The sequence below is a fragment of the Oncorhynchus mykiss genome, chromosome 12 (genome assembly GCF_057628025.1).
Source record: "Oncorhynchus mykiss isolate SJ-2025 chromosome 12, ASM5762802v1, whole genome shotgun sequence".
NCBI classification, from domain to species: domain Eukaryota; kingdom Metazoa; phylum Chordata; class Actinopteri; order Salmoniformes; family Salmonidae; genus Oncorhynchus; species Oncorhynchus mykiss.
The window spans coordinates 27,656,389-27,674,682 of record NC_143033.1 but is presented as its reverse complement, the minus strand read 5'-3'; the positions used below and the strand labels follow the sequence as shown (position 1 = coordinate 27,674,682).

The 18,294-nt window shown below is 41.2% G+C and overlaps 3 protein-coding genes across 4 annotated transcripts; 2 read left to right on the top strand and 1 right to left on the bottom strand.

Moving 5' to 3' along the window:
- Window positions 1-713: 713 nt before the first annotated feature.
- Window positions 714-1,868, top strand: shisa2a (shisa family member 2a). The gene is made up of 2 exons (XM_021623226.3): window positions 714-960; window positions 1,166-1,868. The coding sequence occupies exons 1-2, from the start codon at window positions 714-716 to the stop codon at window positions 1,693-1,695; spliced, it is 777 nt and encodes a 258-aa protein (XP_021478901.3). The 3' UTR covers window positions 1,696-1,868.
- Window positions 1,869-2,769: 901 nt separating this feature from the next.
- On the top strand, window positions 2,770-11,915 carry LOC110537293 (putative ribonuclease ZC3H12B). The gene is made up of 6 exons (XM_021623222.3): window positions 2,770-3,210; window positions 5,458-6,254; window positions 6,395-6,534; window positions 6,927-7,161; window positions 7,247-7,353; window positions 7,451-11,915. Exons 1-6 carry the CDS (start codon window positions 3,013-3,015, stop codon window positions 8,884-8,886), a joined length of 2,913 nt encoding a protein of 970 aa, XP_021478897.1. The 5' UTR covers window positions 2,770-3,012; the 3' UTR covers window positions 8,887-11,915.
- Window positions 11,916-12,277: 362 nt separating this feature from the next.
- Window positions 12,278-17,965, bottom strand: las1l (LAS1 like ribosome biogenesis factor). Of its 2 annotated transcripts, none has more exons than XM_021623224.3 (14): window positions 17,653-17,965; window positions 17,382-17,536; window positions 17,050-17,175; window positions 15,459-15,528; window positions 15,208-15,289; window positions 14,860-15,027; window positions 14,718-14,764; window positions 14,180-14,289; window positions 13,965-14,050; window positions 13,592-13,798; window positions 13,353-13,500; window positions 12,905-13,236; window positions 12,648-12,798; window positions 12,278-12,518 (listed from the first exon to the last, which is right to left on the bottom strand). In XM_021623224.3, the coding sequence occupies exons 2-14, from the start codon at window positions 17,525-17,527 to the stop codon at window positions 12,428-12,430; spliced, it is 1,764 nt and encodes a 587-aa protein (XP_021478899.3). In that variant the 5' UTR covers window positions 17,528-17,536; window positions 17,653-17,965; the 3' UTR covers window positions 12,278-12,427. The 2 variants fall into 2 exon arrangements, with proteins under 2 accessions (XP_021478899.3, XP_090048252.1); XM_090192126.1 differs by having other exon boundaries at window positions 13,592-13,792; window positions 17,653-17,835.
- Between the last annotated feature and the right edge of the window lie 329 nt (window positions 17,966-18,294).

Sequence of the window (18,294 nt, the reverse complement as noted above, 5' to 3'; positions counted from 1 at the left end):
TTGAAGTAAGGTCATGAGGCATTTATAAGTTATATTCTTCAAGAATCAGAGGGTATATTTCATTCATTTTAAAGATTGAAAGTCTACATTGTAGTATCAAACACATGCTCCCTCCCTCAACTCCTCACTTTATTTTTGTTTGCACTGAATGCAGACCTCTTCATTTTCTTCCAACAACTTTTCAAAGAAATATGCAAGGTAACAAATAACACCCAGACCTCACATTGCTATTTTGAATATCTAATTGAGTAAGGCTGGTTGAATCTGAATGAACATTAAAAAAAAATATCCAGTAGCCTATTAGCCCATATAGTATTGTCTCCTTATCCAAAAGTGCAGACAGGTCTTGGCCTGGGGCAGGCCTACATGAAATTAGCAAAGTAATGTATCAAGCCCCTCCCATATTAGGCACACAATAGGTGTGAGGGAGGGGGACAGAGGATAAAACAGAAGTGAAATAGCCACATACTCACATTATGGTCACAGATCTGCCTTGCTTCACCACTTGACCATTGACTGGATAACGTCACTTTTTCATTCATTGAATTGTTGTTATTTCATTGACCATTTTCTTCCCAATTGTGAGCATGTCATTGGGCTTTTGATTTGAACTTTTTGAAGCTCCAAACAACTGTTTCACCAATTGGGTGTGAGGGTTTTTCCTGTCATACAATATGCGTTTTTTAATTGCTTTATATTTATTTTTCTCTTTGATGCACAAACATATTGTGGCCAGCTCAGGAGAGTATTGCCATGGCTGGTCCGACTCTTACAAGATCTGGCACAAGGGCTTCCAGTGTCCAGAGAAGTATGACGGCCAGGATGCAAAGTACTGCTGTGGGACCTGTGCTCTCCGCTACTGTTGCACGGCTGCGGAGGCGAGGCTGGATCAGAGCTCCTGTGACCTGGAAGAATTTTTTGAATTTGAAAACGATAACACAATCAACATGACACCAACGGGTAAGATTTTGTGTCAACATTTTCTATTTTTGGTTTATTCAACATTTAAACTTTAATGTCTAAATTATCTCTCCCTTGGAAAGGTTAAAGCATTTATGTTAGAAGTAAATAGCAGGCATAGTAATTTTGGTTCAATGTATACAATTCATCGATCGTGGTTTGTGGTTCAGCATTTACATGTTGTTCTATCTTTTTTCCCCTCCAGTACCTGCCTACTTGCCATTTGTGATAGTTGTGAGCACATTTCTGTCCTTTGTGCTACTTGGTACCATTGTGTCCATATGTTGCTGCCAGTGCCTAAAGCCAAAGGCACAGGATCGTCAAAATGCATCAGCACCCTTCCAGACCAGCCTGATGGAATCTGGAGGGCCATCTCCAGAGAGCATGACTCCATCTCGCCAGTCTAGTTCCAGCTCAACAGGAAGATCAACCTTGGCACCCCCAAGACAACCAACCACCTCCACTCCTGGCACTGATGTCAACGTAAACATGTATGTTGCGCCTTTGAATAATGGATACCCTGTTTCAAGCACACAGTCTAACCAGTATGTGCCTCATCCGCAGCCCCCTGGTCCATTCTATCAGCCATATCTAAACTATGGGATGCCCCCAGAGCACACTTTGCTAATGGCTCCATTCTTAGATAACCGCTCAATGTACGGACACCAACTGGTCCATTCCATCCCTCAGACTCCAATGCACACAGAACAGTTGTACACAGGTGTCACAATATGAGGCGATTACTCTATGGACAACTTTTTGCCACATGACAGTCATTTTTTGAGTGCCCACTTGCCTTGTCTAAGAGTTATTTATGGAATGTTTATTATCCACTGATTTCAGTGTATATTTATGAGTGTAAATAAAATGTATTTTTAACTTTTTTTGTCTTAACTCTGATCCTGTAATAAGGATTCCAAACAGTCTGAAATCCCACTGTACTATAGTGACTAATACATAGCATGACAATCATCCCATAGGCCTATATTGTCAAAAGGAGCCCTACTCATGATATTGCAAAGTTAATCATATGCTATTTCGAAGACACTTTTTACGTATGGGTACCATGATAGAATGCTAAAACAATAGCCTTCCAATGTTTTGGGCTGCAAACAAGCTTTGTCTTCAGGATGGCCAGAAGATTTGGAGTTAAAGTCTTTTGTGATGTATCCCAGATGTTTTCAAAAGAGTGTACTTACTGGTGTGTGGGGAAAAACAGCGGGAGGGAAGGACAATGGACGGAGGTTGCAATCTCTGAATAAACCTAGGTAAAGAGGGGATTGTGGTAATCTCTTGAAAATGAGTTGGGGGAAGTGAAGGATAAGTACATAGGAGGGCACAGCTTGGGGTTCAGGGGATGCGCACAGATAATCAACTACCTTATCATTAGTGTCGAGGCTAAAAACAGTTTTACATAGGACATTGTGATACAGTAGCCTAGATAATAAGGAATGGGTAATAAGGTATTTAGTAAGACATGCACATTTCAGTTCAACATGCACATTTCAAATGATAACAGCCTGTAGATGGAATGCCCACCCAAAAACAAGAGTTATGATATTTGAGGCCATGTGAGTCTGCTAATACTTTTTAAAGTTTGCTGAAAATAAATAGCCAAATTGAATTTGCAGTTAAAACAGTCTGTGTTGATTAAAGTGGACTGGCTTTATGAGGTGGTAATTCCTTCTGCAAATTCCTTCTGCAGATAATCTAAAATATGATCCTCTATGCAGCGGCATTGCAAAAAGACGACCTGGAACAGCCCCAGAATGTTTATTTTTAGTTTAGCAGACATTGCACGGAATCGGCGTCAGAGGGCGTCCTACTTGTTGCTAAGAGACAGTATGTGGGAGGCTGTCAGAAATGATGAAGGGAGGGGATGATGAATGATATTTAGCTAGCTGTAATGTTCGTGAATAGACTGTAATAGCTAGCCAGCTATATAACTTAAATACATATACTTTACTACATTCTGAACAAAACATCACAGCTAAGCAATTCGTTAGACAGCTGAGTGCGTTGTATTCGTGAGTCGTTGATTTATCATAATAAATGGTTTTGGAGCTGGCAGTGCCCGCAAATGCAGGCCCATTGCTTCACCGCTCCATCCAGCACATTGAGCGTATTTTCCGGGTGAGGGTCAGCTACGGGTCCGCTGAGTCAAACTGCGACAGCGCAAATGTCAGCACCAGCAATATAATCATAGTTCGTGTCGGAGAGGGCGAGGAAGATGACTGCACCAAGGCAAAAGTATGTAACTTTTCTGGGACGTTAACATATGCTTTGTGTTTAACAGCCTATCTATCTCTGGACTGGAGAGTAACGTTCGCTAGCTAGCAGGCTAATGTTTGCAGCTAACTAGTACCAACGAAGGTTAGCCTATTAAGCTCATCTGTTATTGTAGTGGAGTTGGTAACGTCTGACTAGAGTTACATGTAACGTACTGTCCTTTTTGTTTTCAGTCTTATGTTGCTAACGTTAGCTAGCTAGTATACGTTAACTAACGTTACTGCTACATTCTTAGCTAACTAGCTAATAGTAGCTAACGTTAGCTACTTCGCAAACGTAGTTAGCTAGTGCTATACAACTTGTTTGAGTATTTTTTTTGCTCTGAATAGATGCCATTTTTACAGTGCCAAAATTGACATGAATGATGTGGTTAATTTCTGTTGGACGCTTTTCAGCTAATGTGTTAGCTAGCTAGTGTCTACAGGTCTCGATCTCATCTAGCCAACGACGTTAACGTTACCAGTAATGTATGGGAAATATGATCACAGGTATTTATTTATTTGATATGATTGTGAGCTAGCTAGTAGTATTAACTAGCCCAGCTAACTACACTTTGCACGAATGTTTCTGAAACGTGATGCCAAATAAACTCGTAGGATCTTGCTATCTATCTAATCAGTATTAGCTCACCTTAGAACGGATTCATTGGTGTCTAACGTTCATTCTGTAAGCAGCACCAGCTACGAACATTTCGCACTAATGTTGCAAACCTCATCATAGCTACTTAAATGACATCGTTTTGACTTACTCATGGTGTTGTGTGCTTTAGAGACCTCCATTACTGCAGCATATATGTACTTTGCAGCTTCGCTGTGGGGCCTCAGCATCCATTTACGTTTCAACTTGACCAACCATCTAGTGCTTCTGAAGGCACATGTTCCACTTGTTGCTATGAGACAGGGCTGCACAAGCCTGTGCATGTGCAGTGCTTTAGTCTTGTGGCCTTGCTGTGCCTCAGCCTGTTCTGTGGAGGGGGGAAAGGATGGGGCTTCTTTGCTGTTATGCCATGTAGTGCCAGGAAATTCCAACACATCAGTATTGTTGTGTGGGGTAGCTACCAGGTTTCCTACATATACACAAATGTCTTTGTGTTGATGTTGTGAGGAAATCTGAAAATAATCTGCCACTTTTGTTATTGAATGTGCTCGTCTCTTCCTAATAGGTTATTGTTCATATCATGTATAGCCTAGCTATATTTTTTCTAAGGATCAAGTACAGTAGTTTCATTCCACCACTTTCTCAGGTCAGATCTACTCTATTATCTTATGTTTTCTATAGTCTTGACTCACTTTCTTTGATATGAGGGAAATAATTAGGCTCTCTAAGTAAGTAAGTAAATAAAACCTTTAGGCTCATCATAAGCATAAGGCTCATTATATTATTTTTACCCTTTGATAGAAGAACACCATAGAAAGACTACTAGAGATGGACATTTTCTGTTTTTATGTGATTATCAAATGTCTGTTTTTCCCTTAGCTTTGGCTCTTGACAATGTGGTGGTTAGGATACAATCTGTATAAAACTGGGGAAAATATGTAGCAATGTACTGAATTAATGATTTTGTTGTGTTTGTTTCTTACATTGATTTATGCGCCTTATATTACTAGTGTTTTACATTGTAAATCTCATATTTTGAGGCATGCTACGTTAACCATGTTTGCCAGGCTGCCTAGAGAAAGATGGACTGTGTTCTGTTAGTCGTGACTGCTAAAAAGCAGTTAGCTGATGACAGGGCTGTGTTGCTAGGCAACCCATTTCATGGGCTGAGCCTCTTGAAGCACTAATGGAAGTAGCTAGCAATCTACTATCTGCAAGACCTGGGGAAGTACCGGTTTCAGGAGCACATGCAATCCGTTTCCATTTGTTTTAAAGCACTTGGGTCTGTATGCATATTTATTGTTTAAATGCTCATGTAATCTCATGCATCTCAGTCTTTACATTGTCAATGACAATGGATAAGATTTATATTTTATTTGAACAGGAACGGATACAATTAACATTGACACATCAATTTATTGAAGAGTCTGGTGCATTGCACCATTCCAGTTTTTACATTTCATGGGGAGTTCAGGGGCCTTAGATTTCCTCTGAGGCCATACTTAACATTTACACATGAATTAGACATGCATTGAATCTTGTACTTATAGACAGGGATGACATTTGGCCTGTTTGGTGATTTATTGACAATTACCCTTTGTTTTCCTTCAGGATTACATAGTGTCCTTAATTTCGCCAGCTCACCGAAAGCGGGAGCGTCTAACGTTGGCTTTACACATACAGCTGGCTGCGCTGAAGTCAGCCATCGAGTATGATTCTCAGGCTGTGGTGGAGGTGAGGGAGCATGTGGTGGACATCTCCGGTGGCGAGAGGAACGTGATGACGGCATGGTCGATGGTGGAGAAGATCAAAATGGAGAAACACCCATGCAGGGAAGAGGCCCCTGAGCTGACTGAGGCCCAGCAGCCCAGTGGGGAGTCTGAGGAGGGAAGCAGCTCAGAGAGCGAGTCAGAGGAGCAGAATCAGCTGCAGCTGAACAGCGGCGGCTGTAAGAGGAAAGAGCCCTTCAGTGCCACCAAGCCTCACCGGCAGCTCTGTCGCTCTCCATGCCTGGACCGGCCCAGCTTCTCCCAGAGCTGCACTCTACCAGAGCTCCGCATTGAAGACACCAAGGCCACTGCAGTGCTTAAACATGCCAGTGACAAGGAGTACCAAACCAAGATGGAGTTTGCCTTGAAGCTGGGATACTCAGGTGAACAGGTGGAGACCGTGCTGAACAAGTTAGGGGCTGCTGCCCTTATCAATGACATTCTGGCTGAGCTTGTAAGGCTTGGTAATAAAGGAGAACCGGAGGTTCAAGCCAGCAGTAACACCGGCACGTTCGTCTCCCGTGGAGGCCCCTGTGTCAAAGAGGCTGTCAGTCCGGAGGTGTCACTTGAAGATGATTCTGTGGATCCTTATGATAATCTCAGGCCTATCGTCATTGATGGATCGAATGTGGCGATGAGGTAAGTCTCTATTAGACGCACACAATCAAAACAAATCTCGCCTCATGCAGAATGTTCTGAACCATCTGTTTTTTTATGGCTGTAATTGAATTAGGTTTACAAGCAGACCTTTTACTAGATTTGGTTGTGTTGTTTTGTAGTCATGGAAACAAAGAGGTGTTCTCTTGCCTTGGCATCCAATTGGCTGTTGATTGGTTTGTGGAGAAAGGACACAAAGACATCACAGTGTTTGTTCCTGCCTGGAGGAAAGAGCAGTCGAGACCTGACGCCCCCATTACAGGTACTAAAGCTCTACTTCAATTAGCCACATTAGACAAGATGTTTTCTAAAAATTGTCTGTGTTGGGAGAGGGATGGGGGGCATCTGTGTGTGTGTGTGTGTGTGTGTGTGTGCTTTTTTAATCAACATGTTTTGACATTGAGCTCCATTTTCCCCATGCAAAAAAGCACGACCCACAGTTAAAAAAATAACTAACATTTTAAGTATATAATTTTGAATGAACAATAACATGAATTTGGATAAATGTTTAGCCGCAATTAATTTGAGTTTGTTTTCAAATGCAATGCATATGAAAATGTCAATGTGAAACCACAGGTACATAGGCCTACATAGTTCTATGTAACAATTTGTACACTGCTGTTCTTCACTGATTTAATGCTTTTCTTTTCACAGACCAAGACATTTTGCGGAAGCTAGAGAAAGAAAAGATCCTAGTGTTCACCCCATCTAGAAGAGTCCAAGGAAGGAGAGTGGTGTGCTATGATGATCGCTTCATAGTGAAGCTGGCCTGTGACTCTGATGGCATTATTGTGTCAAATGACAACTACAGGGACTTACAGAATGAGAAGCCAGAGTGGAAGAAGTTCATAGAGGAGCGACTGCTGATGTACTCATTTGTCAATGATAAGTAAGTCATCAGAGCCATCAGCGACTTGGGTAGGGAGTATACTTAACTACAGAATGACTAAGCATATTCTCCTTTTATGTTTCAGATTCATGCCACCTGATGATCCTTTAGGAAGACATGGTCCAAGTTTAGAGAATTTCCTTCGCAAGCGTCCTGTTGTTCCAGAGCACAAAAAGCAACCCTGTCCATATGGTAGGTTGTCTCAACAAATTATGATTTTATTTTTGTGGTTGTACTGCTGATGTCAATATTGTTTAACTTGTGCTCTCTTTTATATCACCTTAAACAGGGAAAAAATGCACTTATGGACATAAGTGCAAGTACTATCACCCAGAGCGTGCAAACCAGCCTCAGCGGTCAGTGGCTGATGAACTGAGAGCGTTTGCCAAGTTGTCTGCTGTAAAGACAATGAGCGAGGGGGCCCTGGCCAAGTGTGGCACTGGACCCACCACAGCTAAGGGGGACAGTGGCTCTGAGGCTAAACGTGTGGCCCCCAAGCGCCAGTCTGATCCCAGCATCCGCTCAGTGGCCTGCGAGCCAGAGGAGAGACTGTCTGCTGTCCGTAAGCCTGAGGCAAATTCTGTGCCTTCCCTCGTGTCTGCCCTCAGTGTGCCCACCATGCAGCCTGCTAAGAGCCACGGGGCTGGTGCCTTGAACACTCGATCAGCCAGCAGCCCAGTACCCGGCTCCCTCCAGTTCACCCACAGCTCCCTGGAGCACATGTCTAGTGTACAGTACCCACACCCACCCATCCTAGTCACCAACAGCCATGGTGCTTCTGTCACTTACAGTGAACAGTTTCCTAAGTATGATTCTGTGAGCACAGACCACGGATACTACTCTATGCTTAGTGATTTTTCTAACATGAGCATGAGCAGCATGCACAACGTGGACAGCTTCTGTAGCATGGAGCATGAGCATGGGATTTATCAGCGAAATCCCAGCCAGCATTGCCCTGAGCCCTGCCTCAGCCACTCTAACAGTGACTCCTTCTCCTCTTATGGGGAATTATACATGAGCTCAGTGGACAGTAGCCTGGATGAGAGCATAAAGGGGCAGCAGTCTCCTGCACAGAGCAGACTCCAGGCCTTCTCCCATGGGGGGTTCCACCACGAGGCCCTGACCCGAGTGCAGAGCTATGGCCCTGAGCAGCCTAAGCAGGGTCCAAGCAGGAAGCAGTCCATATCCCACCTGGCACCGCATGTCCAGCACCCTGCTGTTGGGGCCAGGTCCAGCTGCCCAGGGGACTACCCCTTACCTCAGAATGTCCTCCCGTCACAGTCCTCACAACCGGGACGCTCCCTGGGCATGACACGCATGGACAGCATCTCAGACTCCAGGCTGTACGAGAGTAACCCCATGAGGCAGCGGAGACCCCCACTGTGCCGCGAGCAGCATGCCAGCTGGGACCCGCTGCCCTGCGGCAGTGAATCCTATGGATACCACTCGTACCCCCTGAGTAACAGCCTGATGCAGCCGTGTTGTGAGCGGGTGATGGTCCGCAGTATGCCTGACAAGATGGAGCAGATCTGGAGGTCTCCGTGGGAGAACCCGCCTCAAGCCGAGCGCCATGTCATCCCAGAGCACCAGTACCAAACATACCGCAACCTCTGCAACATCTTCCCCGCTTTCGTGGTGCACTCTGTCATGGAGAAAAACCCTCATCTAACGGACCCACAACAACTCGCTGCTGTCATTGTCACGAAGCTGAGGTCTTGCCATTAAGTGTGTTTATTTTATTTTTGAAGCTACAATTGTCTGAATAGTATTAGTATTCTATATTTGAAGTTATTTGATTGTCATCAAAACAATTTCTCCTCATGAAATTCAGAAACCCAAAATCATTATAATCAAATGTAAGGGAAACTTTGACTGATGGTAAGATTATGTATTTGAATTGAAACGTAGTCCTCTATCATTTGATACAGTGAGGAATTAGTTCACTATACCTAGATAATATTGTGCATATCTGACACTGATGTAAATACTATGTGACTTTGTTGTTTATTGTGCAATGATTTGTGGTAAAAGACAGAGGGAAGTGAGTGCAACCATACCTCAGAGCATGAACTTTGACATTTTAATGGCCTTATATCTGAATGACCTCACTTCTCCAGTCATTGTTTAATGGATTTCAATGAATATCCTTATGTTGTTGAGGTCAGTCTCTTTTGCTTTTTAAATGTTAAGCACTGTAAGTATTTAGAATGATATATATATTTTCTCAATCTCACTTTACAAAGCTACTATTTTGGTAGAACTTGTGAGTGCACGTATATAAGCAAGCCAAACTAGAACTGGGAAAGATCAGACTTAAAACACCTGTGCTAGTATGACACATGAAAGCCATTTCAAAGCTGCTGAAATAATGCCAAAAAGATAGATAATTGACCTTGTCATTATAAAGCAATTATAGTTTTGATGCAGACAATTGATTGGATAGTAGTGTAACATCACACCAGTGTTGTAAGCCTTTTCTATGGTATATTGTATGGCTTGCTGTGTTGATTAGTTACATTAATGTAACTGTGTTACATGAACATTATTGGAATCATTTTGAGCATGTGTATATATCATTGGGACCTGGCATGTGACTTAATGGCACAGAATGGCACTTCCATTGTGTCTAACATGACTTATTTGTAATTACTAAGGAACTGGTGAAGTCTCTTTGGCAAAATGCTTTAAAGAAAAGCATCCATTTCCTTATTAATGCTGAGAGACAACCCATATAAATGAACACATGTAAAGAAAACAAAAAAAAACATTTCTGAATGTTATTTGCCCAAAAGAATTTTGGGGCTTTGTTGACTTTTGTTTTTTCATGAACTAAGAGCAGGCCATGTTGGGCCTGTTGTCTCTTCATGAGAAGGTGTGACACACTGCCTAAATGTTTCTTCCTGTGAAACACTCAGAATGCGAGGCTGCCGTCAGGGTTGTTTCTGGCATTTGGCTTACAGTTTGCGTGCCTACCTTTTCCCCTCACTACTTTCCATCACGTTTGAAAGGTTTCATTATGATGTGAAATATGTTGGTTATAATATCATTTCTAAAGACTTATGGAATTGTTTCTTTTCTCAGTGAGTAAAATATGATCTGAAATCAAGGTCTTGGGCCATATCTAATGCACGTTCATATTTAGTTTATTTTGACATGACGTGCATGTTTCATATTTTTGATGAGAGTAGAAGAGAGCCCCCCCCCCCACCCCCCGCGTTTTGAAGTGCCGCAAACAACAAAGCCTAAAATGTCTAGAAATGACCTTTGTTTGTTGATACAAATTGTATCTATTTCTTGATTGTAAAATATATTTATGAAATGTACAGTATCATTAAGTTTTATTTAAGAAAAAAAAATACAATGCCATAATGTTTGTGACACTGTGTGTCACTGGGAGTAGCCCATTGGTATGTACTTTTTCTTACTGGGCACAGTAGTTTATTTACAGGGACACTTACGCGCTACATGGAAGTGCATAGATACCCTGTGTGCAGCTGTAAGCATTGTGTCCTTTCTCTGTGTATGTATTAATACTGAAATGACCACTCATTGTACAGTTTCAATGCACTATTTAACTTGTTGCATCAATGTTTTTTTGCTGTGTTGTAACCCAAGCAGCTTGGTAAAAAATGTGACCTCTAACTTTTTATCCATATTTGCTCTATTCCTGTGTTGATACCATCTATATTTAAATGTACTGACATATTGAAAAACATGCCAAAACTGGTTAACTTTTAATTGCTGCACAGAAAACTGAATAGGTTGCAATGTCAGTCATATATGCTTGGGTTACGACACTTAGGGGGTTATTTATTAAATAAATACTTTTAAAAAAAATAATTTGACCCACATAATACTATATTCAACTCTTAGGCTACTGCCACAGTAAAGTCGAGTGACGGTGTCAATATGATTTAGTATTGAGACCGCGTCAATTACCTCTGATTGGACATGGGTAAAACCTGTGGAAAAATATTTGATGGATAACCCCCTTTTTTGGTGACAAGATTATAACTATTGATTTGTGGTTTACTTTAGAAATCTGTGACTCTCACCAATGGCACTTGATCTAGCCTTAAGTATTTTAAAGCATGTGAGAGTATATTGGTTTAAATTATATTGTTTCAAATGAGAAATTGTATTTTTGCTGTGAGCCTTTGTAATTACATTGAATTTACAAGATAGGCTTGTTTGTGATGACTGACTGATTTCAGTCTGATATTGGTCTGAGCAACTTGCAGTTGATTTTGTTGGAATTGAACACAGCAGGTAGATGTTTGAAAAACTACAGAAATTTCCAATGTGTAGATTAACCTTGAATTGTGTTCTAAATATATCAGCTTACCTGAAATGGTAAATTCTCATACACCCACAATATAAATTCTCAGGTACTATGAGATTTACAACAAAAACAATATTGATGTGTGCTATTATGAATGATAAATGCGCTTACCAAGTCAGATTTGTGAATTAGTGCAGCTCTCATGTCCTAAAGTTACATTGAACCGTCTTGTATTGTGGTTTTGCAATGTAAAAGGGTTAGAGTGAGTTGACAACTAGGCCATGTGTTATGAGCTGCAGTAGTTTGTTCTATTCCATGTTGAATTAAATGCATTGCTTTTAAAATTGTTTTAAGTGACAAAACAATTACCAAAAGACAAAACGAACTCTTTGGGTCTGTTGGCTCAAACAAAATGTAAGTCTCAATGACGAAGTGTTTGTTTCCTCAAATAAAGCAAGACTATGTTTATACAGTGTTCTTTTGTTGGCCGTGTCAAGTGTTCTCTTTGATGTCCAACGGAATTTTGATATTCTATAGCAGTTCCCCATCCAAGGGCCAGCAGAGGGGTTCAGATGGCTGCTGAAACTAGTCACCTTTGTTATAAGAACTTGTAAGTAAGCAATTAAATGGTACTGTGTCCTGTGCATGTGACAAACTTTGATTTGATTTATTTGTGCCACACACTGATTTCCAGAACACTGTTCTGACTGACTAAATTCAAAATAATTAGCCAATTGTAATTGACATTAGTGGCATAACAGGGATTCAGGAACCTTAAATTTGCAAGTAAGATGAAATGTAATATTTAAAATCAAAAGCACGTAATACAATGTCTTGGGTACTCTAAGTACTTTTATTTGCCACGTGCCTTTGCTGGAATAAAATAAATGCTTTTGGCATGTCAGGGTAGAAACAATGCAATGCGTTTGCATATGAAGATCAATGACAGTGAAGGCCTTTATTTTACAGTATTGGCATATTTGTTTAAAACAGTTGCAGGCCAGCTTTCAATTTGCTGATGTCATTGTGTGTCCAGAGAAGCCCATCCGTGGTGACTCTGTGTGGCATTGAGACACTGGAGAGATTAAGAGAAACATTACTGATCAGATTAAGTACAATTGCTTAGTGATGGTTGATCTTACTTACTCATACTTTTATTTCTATGGATGCCTACAGATATATAGTATAACATTTTGTTTCTTACCCTGCATGTGTATTGTGCTGAGTGGCATTCTCCATTTCCACCTGCTGGTCAAACACCATAATGGTAGAGAAGTTATCTACCATTAGGCAGGAAGGGTCCTCTGACTGGCCTGGAACTTTCCCAAGAGGATAGTTCTTCCACTGGACTTTGTCTAGACAGGTGAGAAAACAAACCTATTTAGATCAAATGTAATATTCTAATGAAATATTGTGGAATCAGATTAATGTTCTGCAAATTGGCATGACAACTGAACTGACCTGTGCAAACTTGCCAGGGAGAACCCCTGAGTTCCGCGGCCCTCTCGGCCAGGACATCTGGGCTCAGGTGCTCTTGGAAGTCCTCGGTCCTCTCTGGCAGGGCCTTGCGTGAGTCAGACACGATTCCTGGGTGCATCATGTAGACCTGGCGTCTGGACTGCACCCGCAGCCTCTCATGCAGGCTCTCCAGGGTGTAGATACCGCTAGGCTGGCCTGAATGCTCCATGGGAGGATCACACCCCAAGTCTGCCCCCTGAGTGTAGATACTGCTCAGTCTGAGTAGCTTCTGTCGTGTGTCCAAGGGCATCGGATGTTCCATGTCCTCCAGGATCCTAAAAGTTCAAACAGTAAGTCCTTTTCAAACATAATGACAAATGATATTTCATAAGCTGGTACAATACAGTAGAGAACACAGTAAGTGATGCATGTACATTATGAAGTCACTTACTGCTGGAGCAGGTGAGGCGTGGCCACGCAGGGAGCATTCAGACATGCTGCAAGGAGTTGCTGCCACCTCAGCTGGATGCGTTTCATAAAGATCTTGTCCTTCAGTCTGCCTTTCCTCTGGATTTTCGATTCATAATGGTATTCATTCTCTGTAGAAACAAAATTAATCCACATCAGTAAATCCAGCACATTTTTGTATTTACATAGTTATTTTGTTTTTGGGGTAGAAAATGATCGTACTGTTGGAGTTGCAGAGGATGACCTCAGAAATCCACCCAGCGATGTAGAAGGATCTGTGTTTCTGGTTGTCTTCAGAGAGCTGCTGCAGCTCCACAAACAGTTTCTCCAGGAGGAGATGAATGAAGAGCTGAGAGTTGAGATCCTTCAGGAGGGGCAGCCAGAAACGCAGGACAACTCGAGAAAGGTGGGGAGCAGTGAGGTCTGCATCTTCAAAAACAAAGGCATTCTAGTCACTCAGGTAAGTGTGTATGGCTTACAGCATTTAACATGTTCCCAGTCTTACAACATCTGTAAATAAAATCAACATGGGATTTACACACAGATTTATTTTAAGAAATGTATTGGTAGAAAATCTACCTAATCCCAGTCTTACCTGAGTTGTCGACACTAAGTGACACCAGTTGTTCAATGGTTGGAACCATGAATCCATCCTCAATCAATGCATCTATTAGTATTTCACTATATGGGAAAAAGAACAATGAGGGCCCGGAGCTTTGCTTTTTAAATTACGTTATTCTTGTAGAACACAATCTGATGCAGTTTGTGGATTTGACAATCACTGCAATACCAATAAATGTGTTAACTGACCTAGACTCTAGTGCAAAGTGCTTGATCTGGGCAAGGATCCAGCTCATGTCTGCAGAGGGTTCTGGCCACAAGCTCGCCTGTTTGTCCTCCTCTAGAAATCCTTCAAACGTCTAAACAAAAGAAAAGAGTAATGACCACCAACCACTATAAACATTTCTGGCAGTAGAGAAAACCCAATCACTCAAGAGTGATGTCAAAAACAAAATGCCTATCTTGAGAGGCCCTCATTTATAGATGGAAGAGGAAATGCTGTGCAGACTAGAGAACAGACGTCTTCACCCTCTAATATAGTGGGTTGAGTTGAGTGAGCAAGTCTCACAATCATAGGAAAATTATTACGTGGTTATGAATTGTGATTAAATGTTTTGAGGACTTCCCACAACCATATCGTCCTTGATGTTGATTATGCATGGTTCACATACATTTGACGTACATGGCATACAGTGCAAATAAACCTAACAATCCTGCTGTTAAGGGATTTCACAAATCAATACAAAAATGTAACAGGCAAAGGGTAATGCGGGGGGGGTGTAAATACCTGAAACTGCTCTTTTTCAAAAGATATCAATAACTCTCGTGCCTTCTCTGAAAAGAGAGGGAAAAAAGCTGTTTTAAATACCCTTTGAAAATGTAACTGGGTAATAAGCAGCATCTAAAGTGTTCAAATGTTTCCAACTTACTGTAGGATTCAATTTCTTTTTGTCTGGTGATGAACTCATCCTCCTGCCTCTGAAGCTCATCTTCTCCATCCTCCCCCTCTGACTGGGACTCCCAGTTCTCAGCCAGCCCACTGCCCAGCTGCCTGGACCAGTACTCCTGCTGAAGCCACTCCAGCACAAACTTACAACCTGCAACATAGAAAAGACATCAACACAACTAAGAGTAAGATCACTGCAGAAAGTCCAAAGTCACAATGGAAAGTAGGAATGATATCATATTGTTATTGAGGATGATGAGGATAAAAACCCATGGTCTCTGAGATTATGAAATTCTTAAGAGAAAAATTAAATGGGTTCGTTCATGTTCACCTTTGCGACACCATTTCAAGGTAGGGAGCTTGCGGTGAGTAATGTCATGTCTGAGGTTTACAATCCACTCAGGGATCTTCAACTGTTAAAAAAGCCATTAGAATAAAAACATGTATTTATTATTCCATCACCTGTATAGTGAGGTCCCCCAGATGACATGATAATTTCATGAGTAGTGAGCAGAGGAAAATGTAATATTAGATTTATTAATCATGACGCAAGAATTACATATATTTTTTTTAATTACTCACATTGCTGGCTAGCCTTCTGAGGGGACGAGCAATTTTCCCCTGCTGACGCTCTGTAATTAAGTTGACAAACCTATTGAGAAAAATATCAAGCCAATAGAGGAATCAATAAAACACGTTTTTAAAAAAATTATATACAGTACCAGTCAAAAGTTTGGACACCTACTCATTCAAGGGTTTTTCTTTATTTTTTCTATTTTCTACATTGTAGAATAATAGTGAAGACATACACTATGAAATAATATATGGAATCATGTAACCAAAAAAAGTGTTAAACAAGATTCTTCAAAGTAGCCACCCTTTGCCTTTGACAGCTTTGCACACGCTTGGCATTCTCTCAACCAGCTTCACGAGGTAGTCAACTGGAATGCATTTCAATTAACAGGTGTGCCTTGAATTTCTTTCCTCAATGCGTTTGAGGGAAACAGTTGTGTTGAGACATGGTAAGGGTGGTATACAGAAGATAGCCCTATTTGGTAAAAGACCAAGTCCATATTATGGCAAGAACAGCTCAAATAAGCAAAGAAAAATGACAGTCCATCATTACTTTAAGGCATGAAGGTCAGTCAATCCGGAAAATTAAGAACTTTTAAAGTTTCTTCAAGTGCAGTCGCAAAAACAATCAAGTGCTATATGAAAATGGTTCTCATGACCGCCACAGGAAAGGAATACCCAGAGTTACCTCTGCTGCAGAGGATATTCATTAGAGTTAACTGCACCTCAGATTGCAGACCAAATAAATTATTCACATAGTTCAAGTAACAGACATCTTAACATCAGCGGTTCAGAGGAGACTGCGTGAATCAGGCCTTCATGGTCGAATTGCTGCAAAAGAAACCACTACTAAAGAACACCAATAAGAATAAGAGACTTGGTTGGGCCAAGAAACACGAGCAATGGACATTAAACCGGCGGAAAGTCCAAATTTGAGATTTTTGGTTCCAACCGCCGTGTCTTTGTGAGACTGTAGGTGAACCACAGAATTCTGCAGCGATATGCCATCCCATCTGGTTTGCACTTACTGGGACTATCATTTGTTTTTCAATAGGACAATGACCCAACACACCTCCAGGCTACGTAAGGGCTATTTGACCAAGAAGGAGAGTGATGGAGTGCTGCATCAGATGACCTGGCCTCCACAATCACCAGACCTCAACCCAATTGAGATGGTTTGGGATGAGTTGGACCGCAGAGTGAAGGAAAAGCAGCCAACAAGTGCTCAGCATTTGTGGGAACTCCTTCAAGACTGTTGGAAAAGCAGTCCTCATGAAGCTGGTTGAGAAAATGCCAAGAGTGTGCAAAGCTGTCATCAAGGCAAAGGTTTTAAGAATCTAAAATCTATTTTGATTTGTTTAAACACTTTTTTGGTTACCACAATTCCATGTGTGTTATTTCATAGTTGATGTCTTCACTATTATTCTACAATGTAGAACATAGTAAAAATAAAAACGCTGGAATGAGTAGGTGTCCAACTGTTGACTGGCACTGTATATACACACATCATTGATTGCAACAGTATGCAGCCACGTGAGAAAATGTAACAATGAATCGGACTCGTATGAGGACATTTAAACATTAAAAAAGCGATTCCAACCTCATGAGTGCTGTTCCATAAAGCAAGACCAGGTCGTCGGCGTCAAGTTTTCCTGATCTGTCAAGTATTTGACATCTGACCAGGTCTGCTGTGCTTTCTACAGCGATGGGAGTGTTGTGGGCAAATCTGAAAAAATAAATCAAATGTGATAATATTTTTCATCTAGGAACGGCTTTGTCCACTAGAAAACAGCAGTGGTGGGATGAGTTGGACACGAACTAACGTTAGCTACAAGCTAAGCTAAACAACTATTCTGCAATTATCTAGCTAACAAAATAGTAATTATGCAACAGGAAAACATTATCTGAAGATCAAATACGTGTATGCCTTACCTGCCCTTCCACGCCGATATTCGGTGTAATGCATACTTTTGTAAAGCACAATCCTTTGAGTACAGATACTCGAGCACCTGGTCCCATTCTGCTTTGTTGATCCATGCAACTACATGGCCCTTTTTCTCTGTTGTTTTTTTCTTCATATTTACCAGCTAAAGAAACGACAGAAAGACAATTAGAGACAAACCGTTTTTACCTAGTTAGTTTAGTTATAATGCTAAACATGTAGCTAGCTAGGCTAATCAAAATGGGATGTTCCTATGCTAACCTGCCAACATCATCCACAGACTAGAGTGGGGTCGGTTAAATGCAACAGCAAGAAACCGATACCGCGCAGAAATGTTCCGCTATTGCACCCGCCAAATTATAACGCTATAAATAGAAAAACACAACGAAATAATAAGCAAAGATAACAGTTAACATCTAGTCTGCCATTCAATCATACAATTATATTGTGTAATGTATTGTCATAGGTGTTGCGCATGAATGTAGGCTAAAGCCTTCCCTCTTGTAGGCCCGCAGATAAAATAAAAACAAAAACTAACATTTTGTTTGGAACTCAGTTGGGGTCTCTACTTACTGATGAGAGTTAGAATAGTAGAATACACAAAGTGCAATTTCGAAATTTGGTTGTGCATCAGCAGTTTTTCCTCTCATGTCAGTCACTGACAGTCACTCAATTAGGCCATGTCAGCAAAACATTTTTAGATAGCTGGCTAGACGCATTTACCTATCTAAACGTGTAGTAATCATGGTCAAATTACCGACCAGGGGACCCTCGTTGATTTCGTTTGTCCCTCACTCAGATCCATATTAAAAACGGCAAACATGTCTCTCCAACCTATGGCAAAATTACTAGAATTGCATGGAATTAGTTATAAAATTGCAAAATCCCCCCTCTGCCTCGTGG

What these genes read in the sequence shown, in the direction of transcription:
- shisa2a (XM_021623226.3), top strand. Translation starts at nt 714, where the DNA reads ATGCACAAACATATTGTGGCCAGCTCAGGAGAGTATTGCCATGGCTGG. An exon ending in AATCAACATGACACCAACGG is followed by an intron (nt 961 to 1,165) that starts GTAAGATTTTGT and finishes TTTCCCCTCCAG; the next exon opens with TACCTGCCTACTTGCCATTT.
- las1l (XM_021623224.3), bottom strand. Translation starts at nt 17,527, where the DNA reads ATGAAGAAAAAAACAACAGAGAAAAAGGGCCATGTAGTTGCATGGATC. An exon ending in ACTTAGTGTCGACAACTCAG is followed by an intron (nt 13,799 to 13,964) that starts GTAAGACTGGGA and finishes TTGTTTTTGAAG; the next exon opens with ATGCAGACCTCACTGCTCCC. An exon ending in ACGCCTCACCTGCTCCAGCA is followed by an intron (nt 13,237 to 13,352) that starts GTAAGTGACTTC and finishes TTGAACTTTTAG; the next exon opens with GATCCTGGAGGACATGGAAC.
- LOC110537293 (XM_021623222.3), top strand. Translation starts at nt 3,013, where the DNA reads ATGGTTTTGGAGCTGGCAGTGCCCGCAAATGCAGGCCCATTGCTTCAC. An exon ending in GGATCGAATGTGGCGATGAG is followed by an intron (nt 6,255 to 6,394) that starts GTAAGTCTCTAT and finishes GTTGTTTTGTAG; the next exon opens with TCATGGAAACAAAGAGGTGT. An exon ending in AAAGCAACCCTGTCCATATG is followed by an intron (nt 7,354 to 7,450) that starts GTAGGTTGTCTC and finishes CACCTTAAACAG; the next exon opens with GGAAAAAATGCACTTATGGA.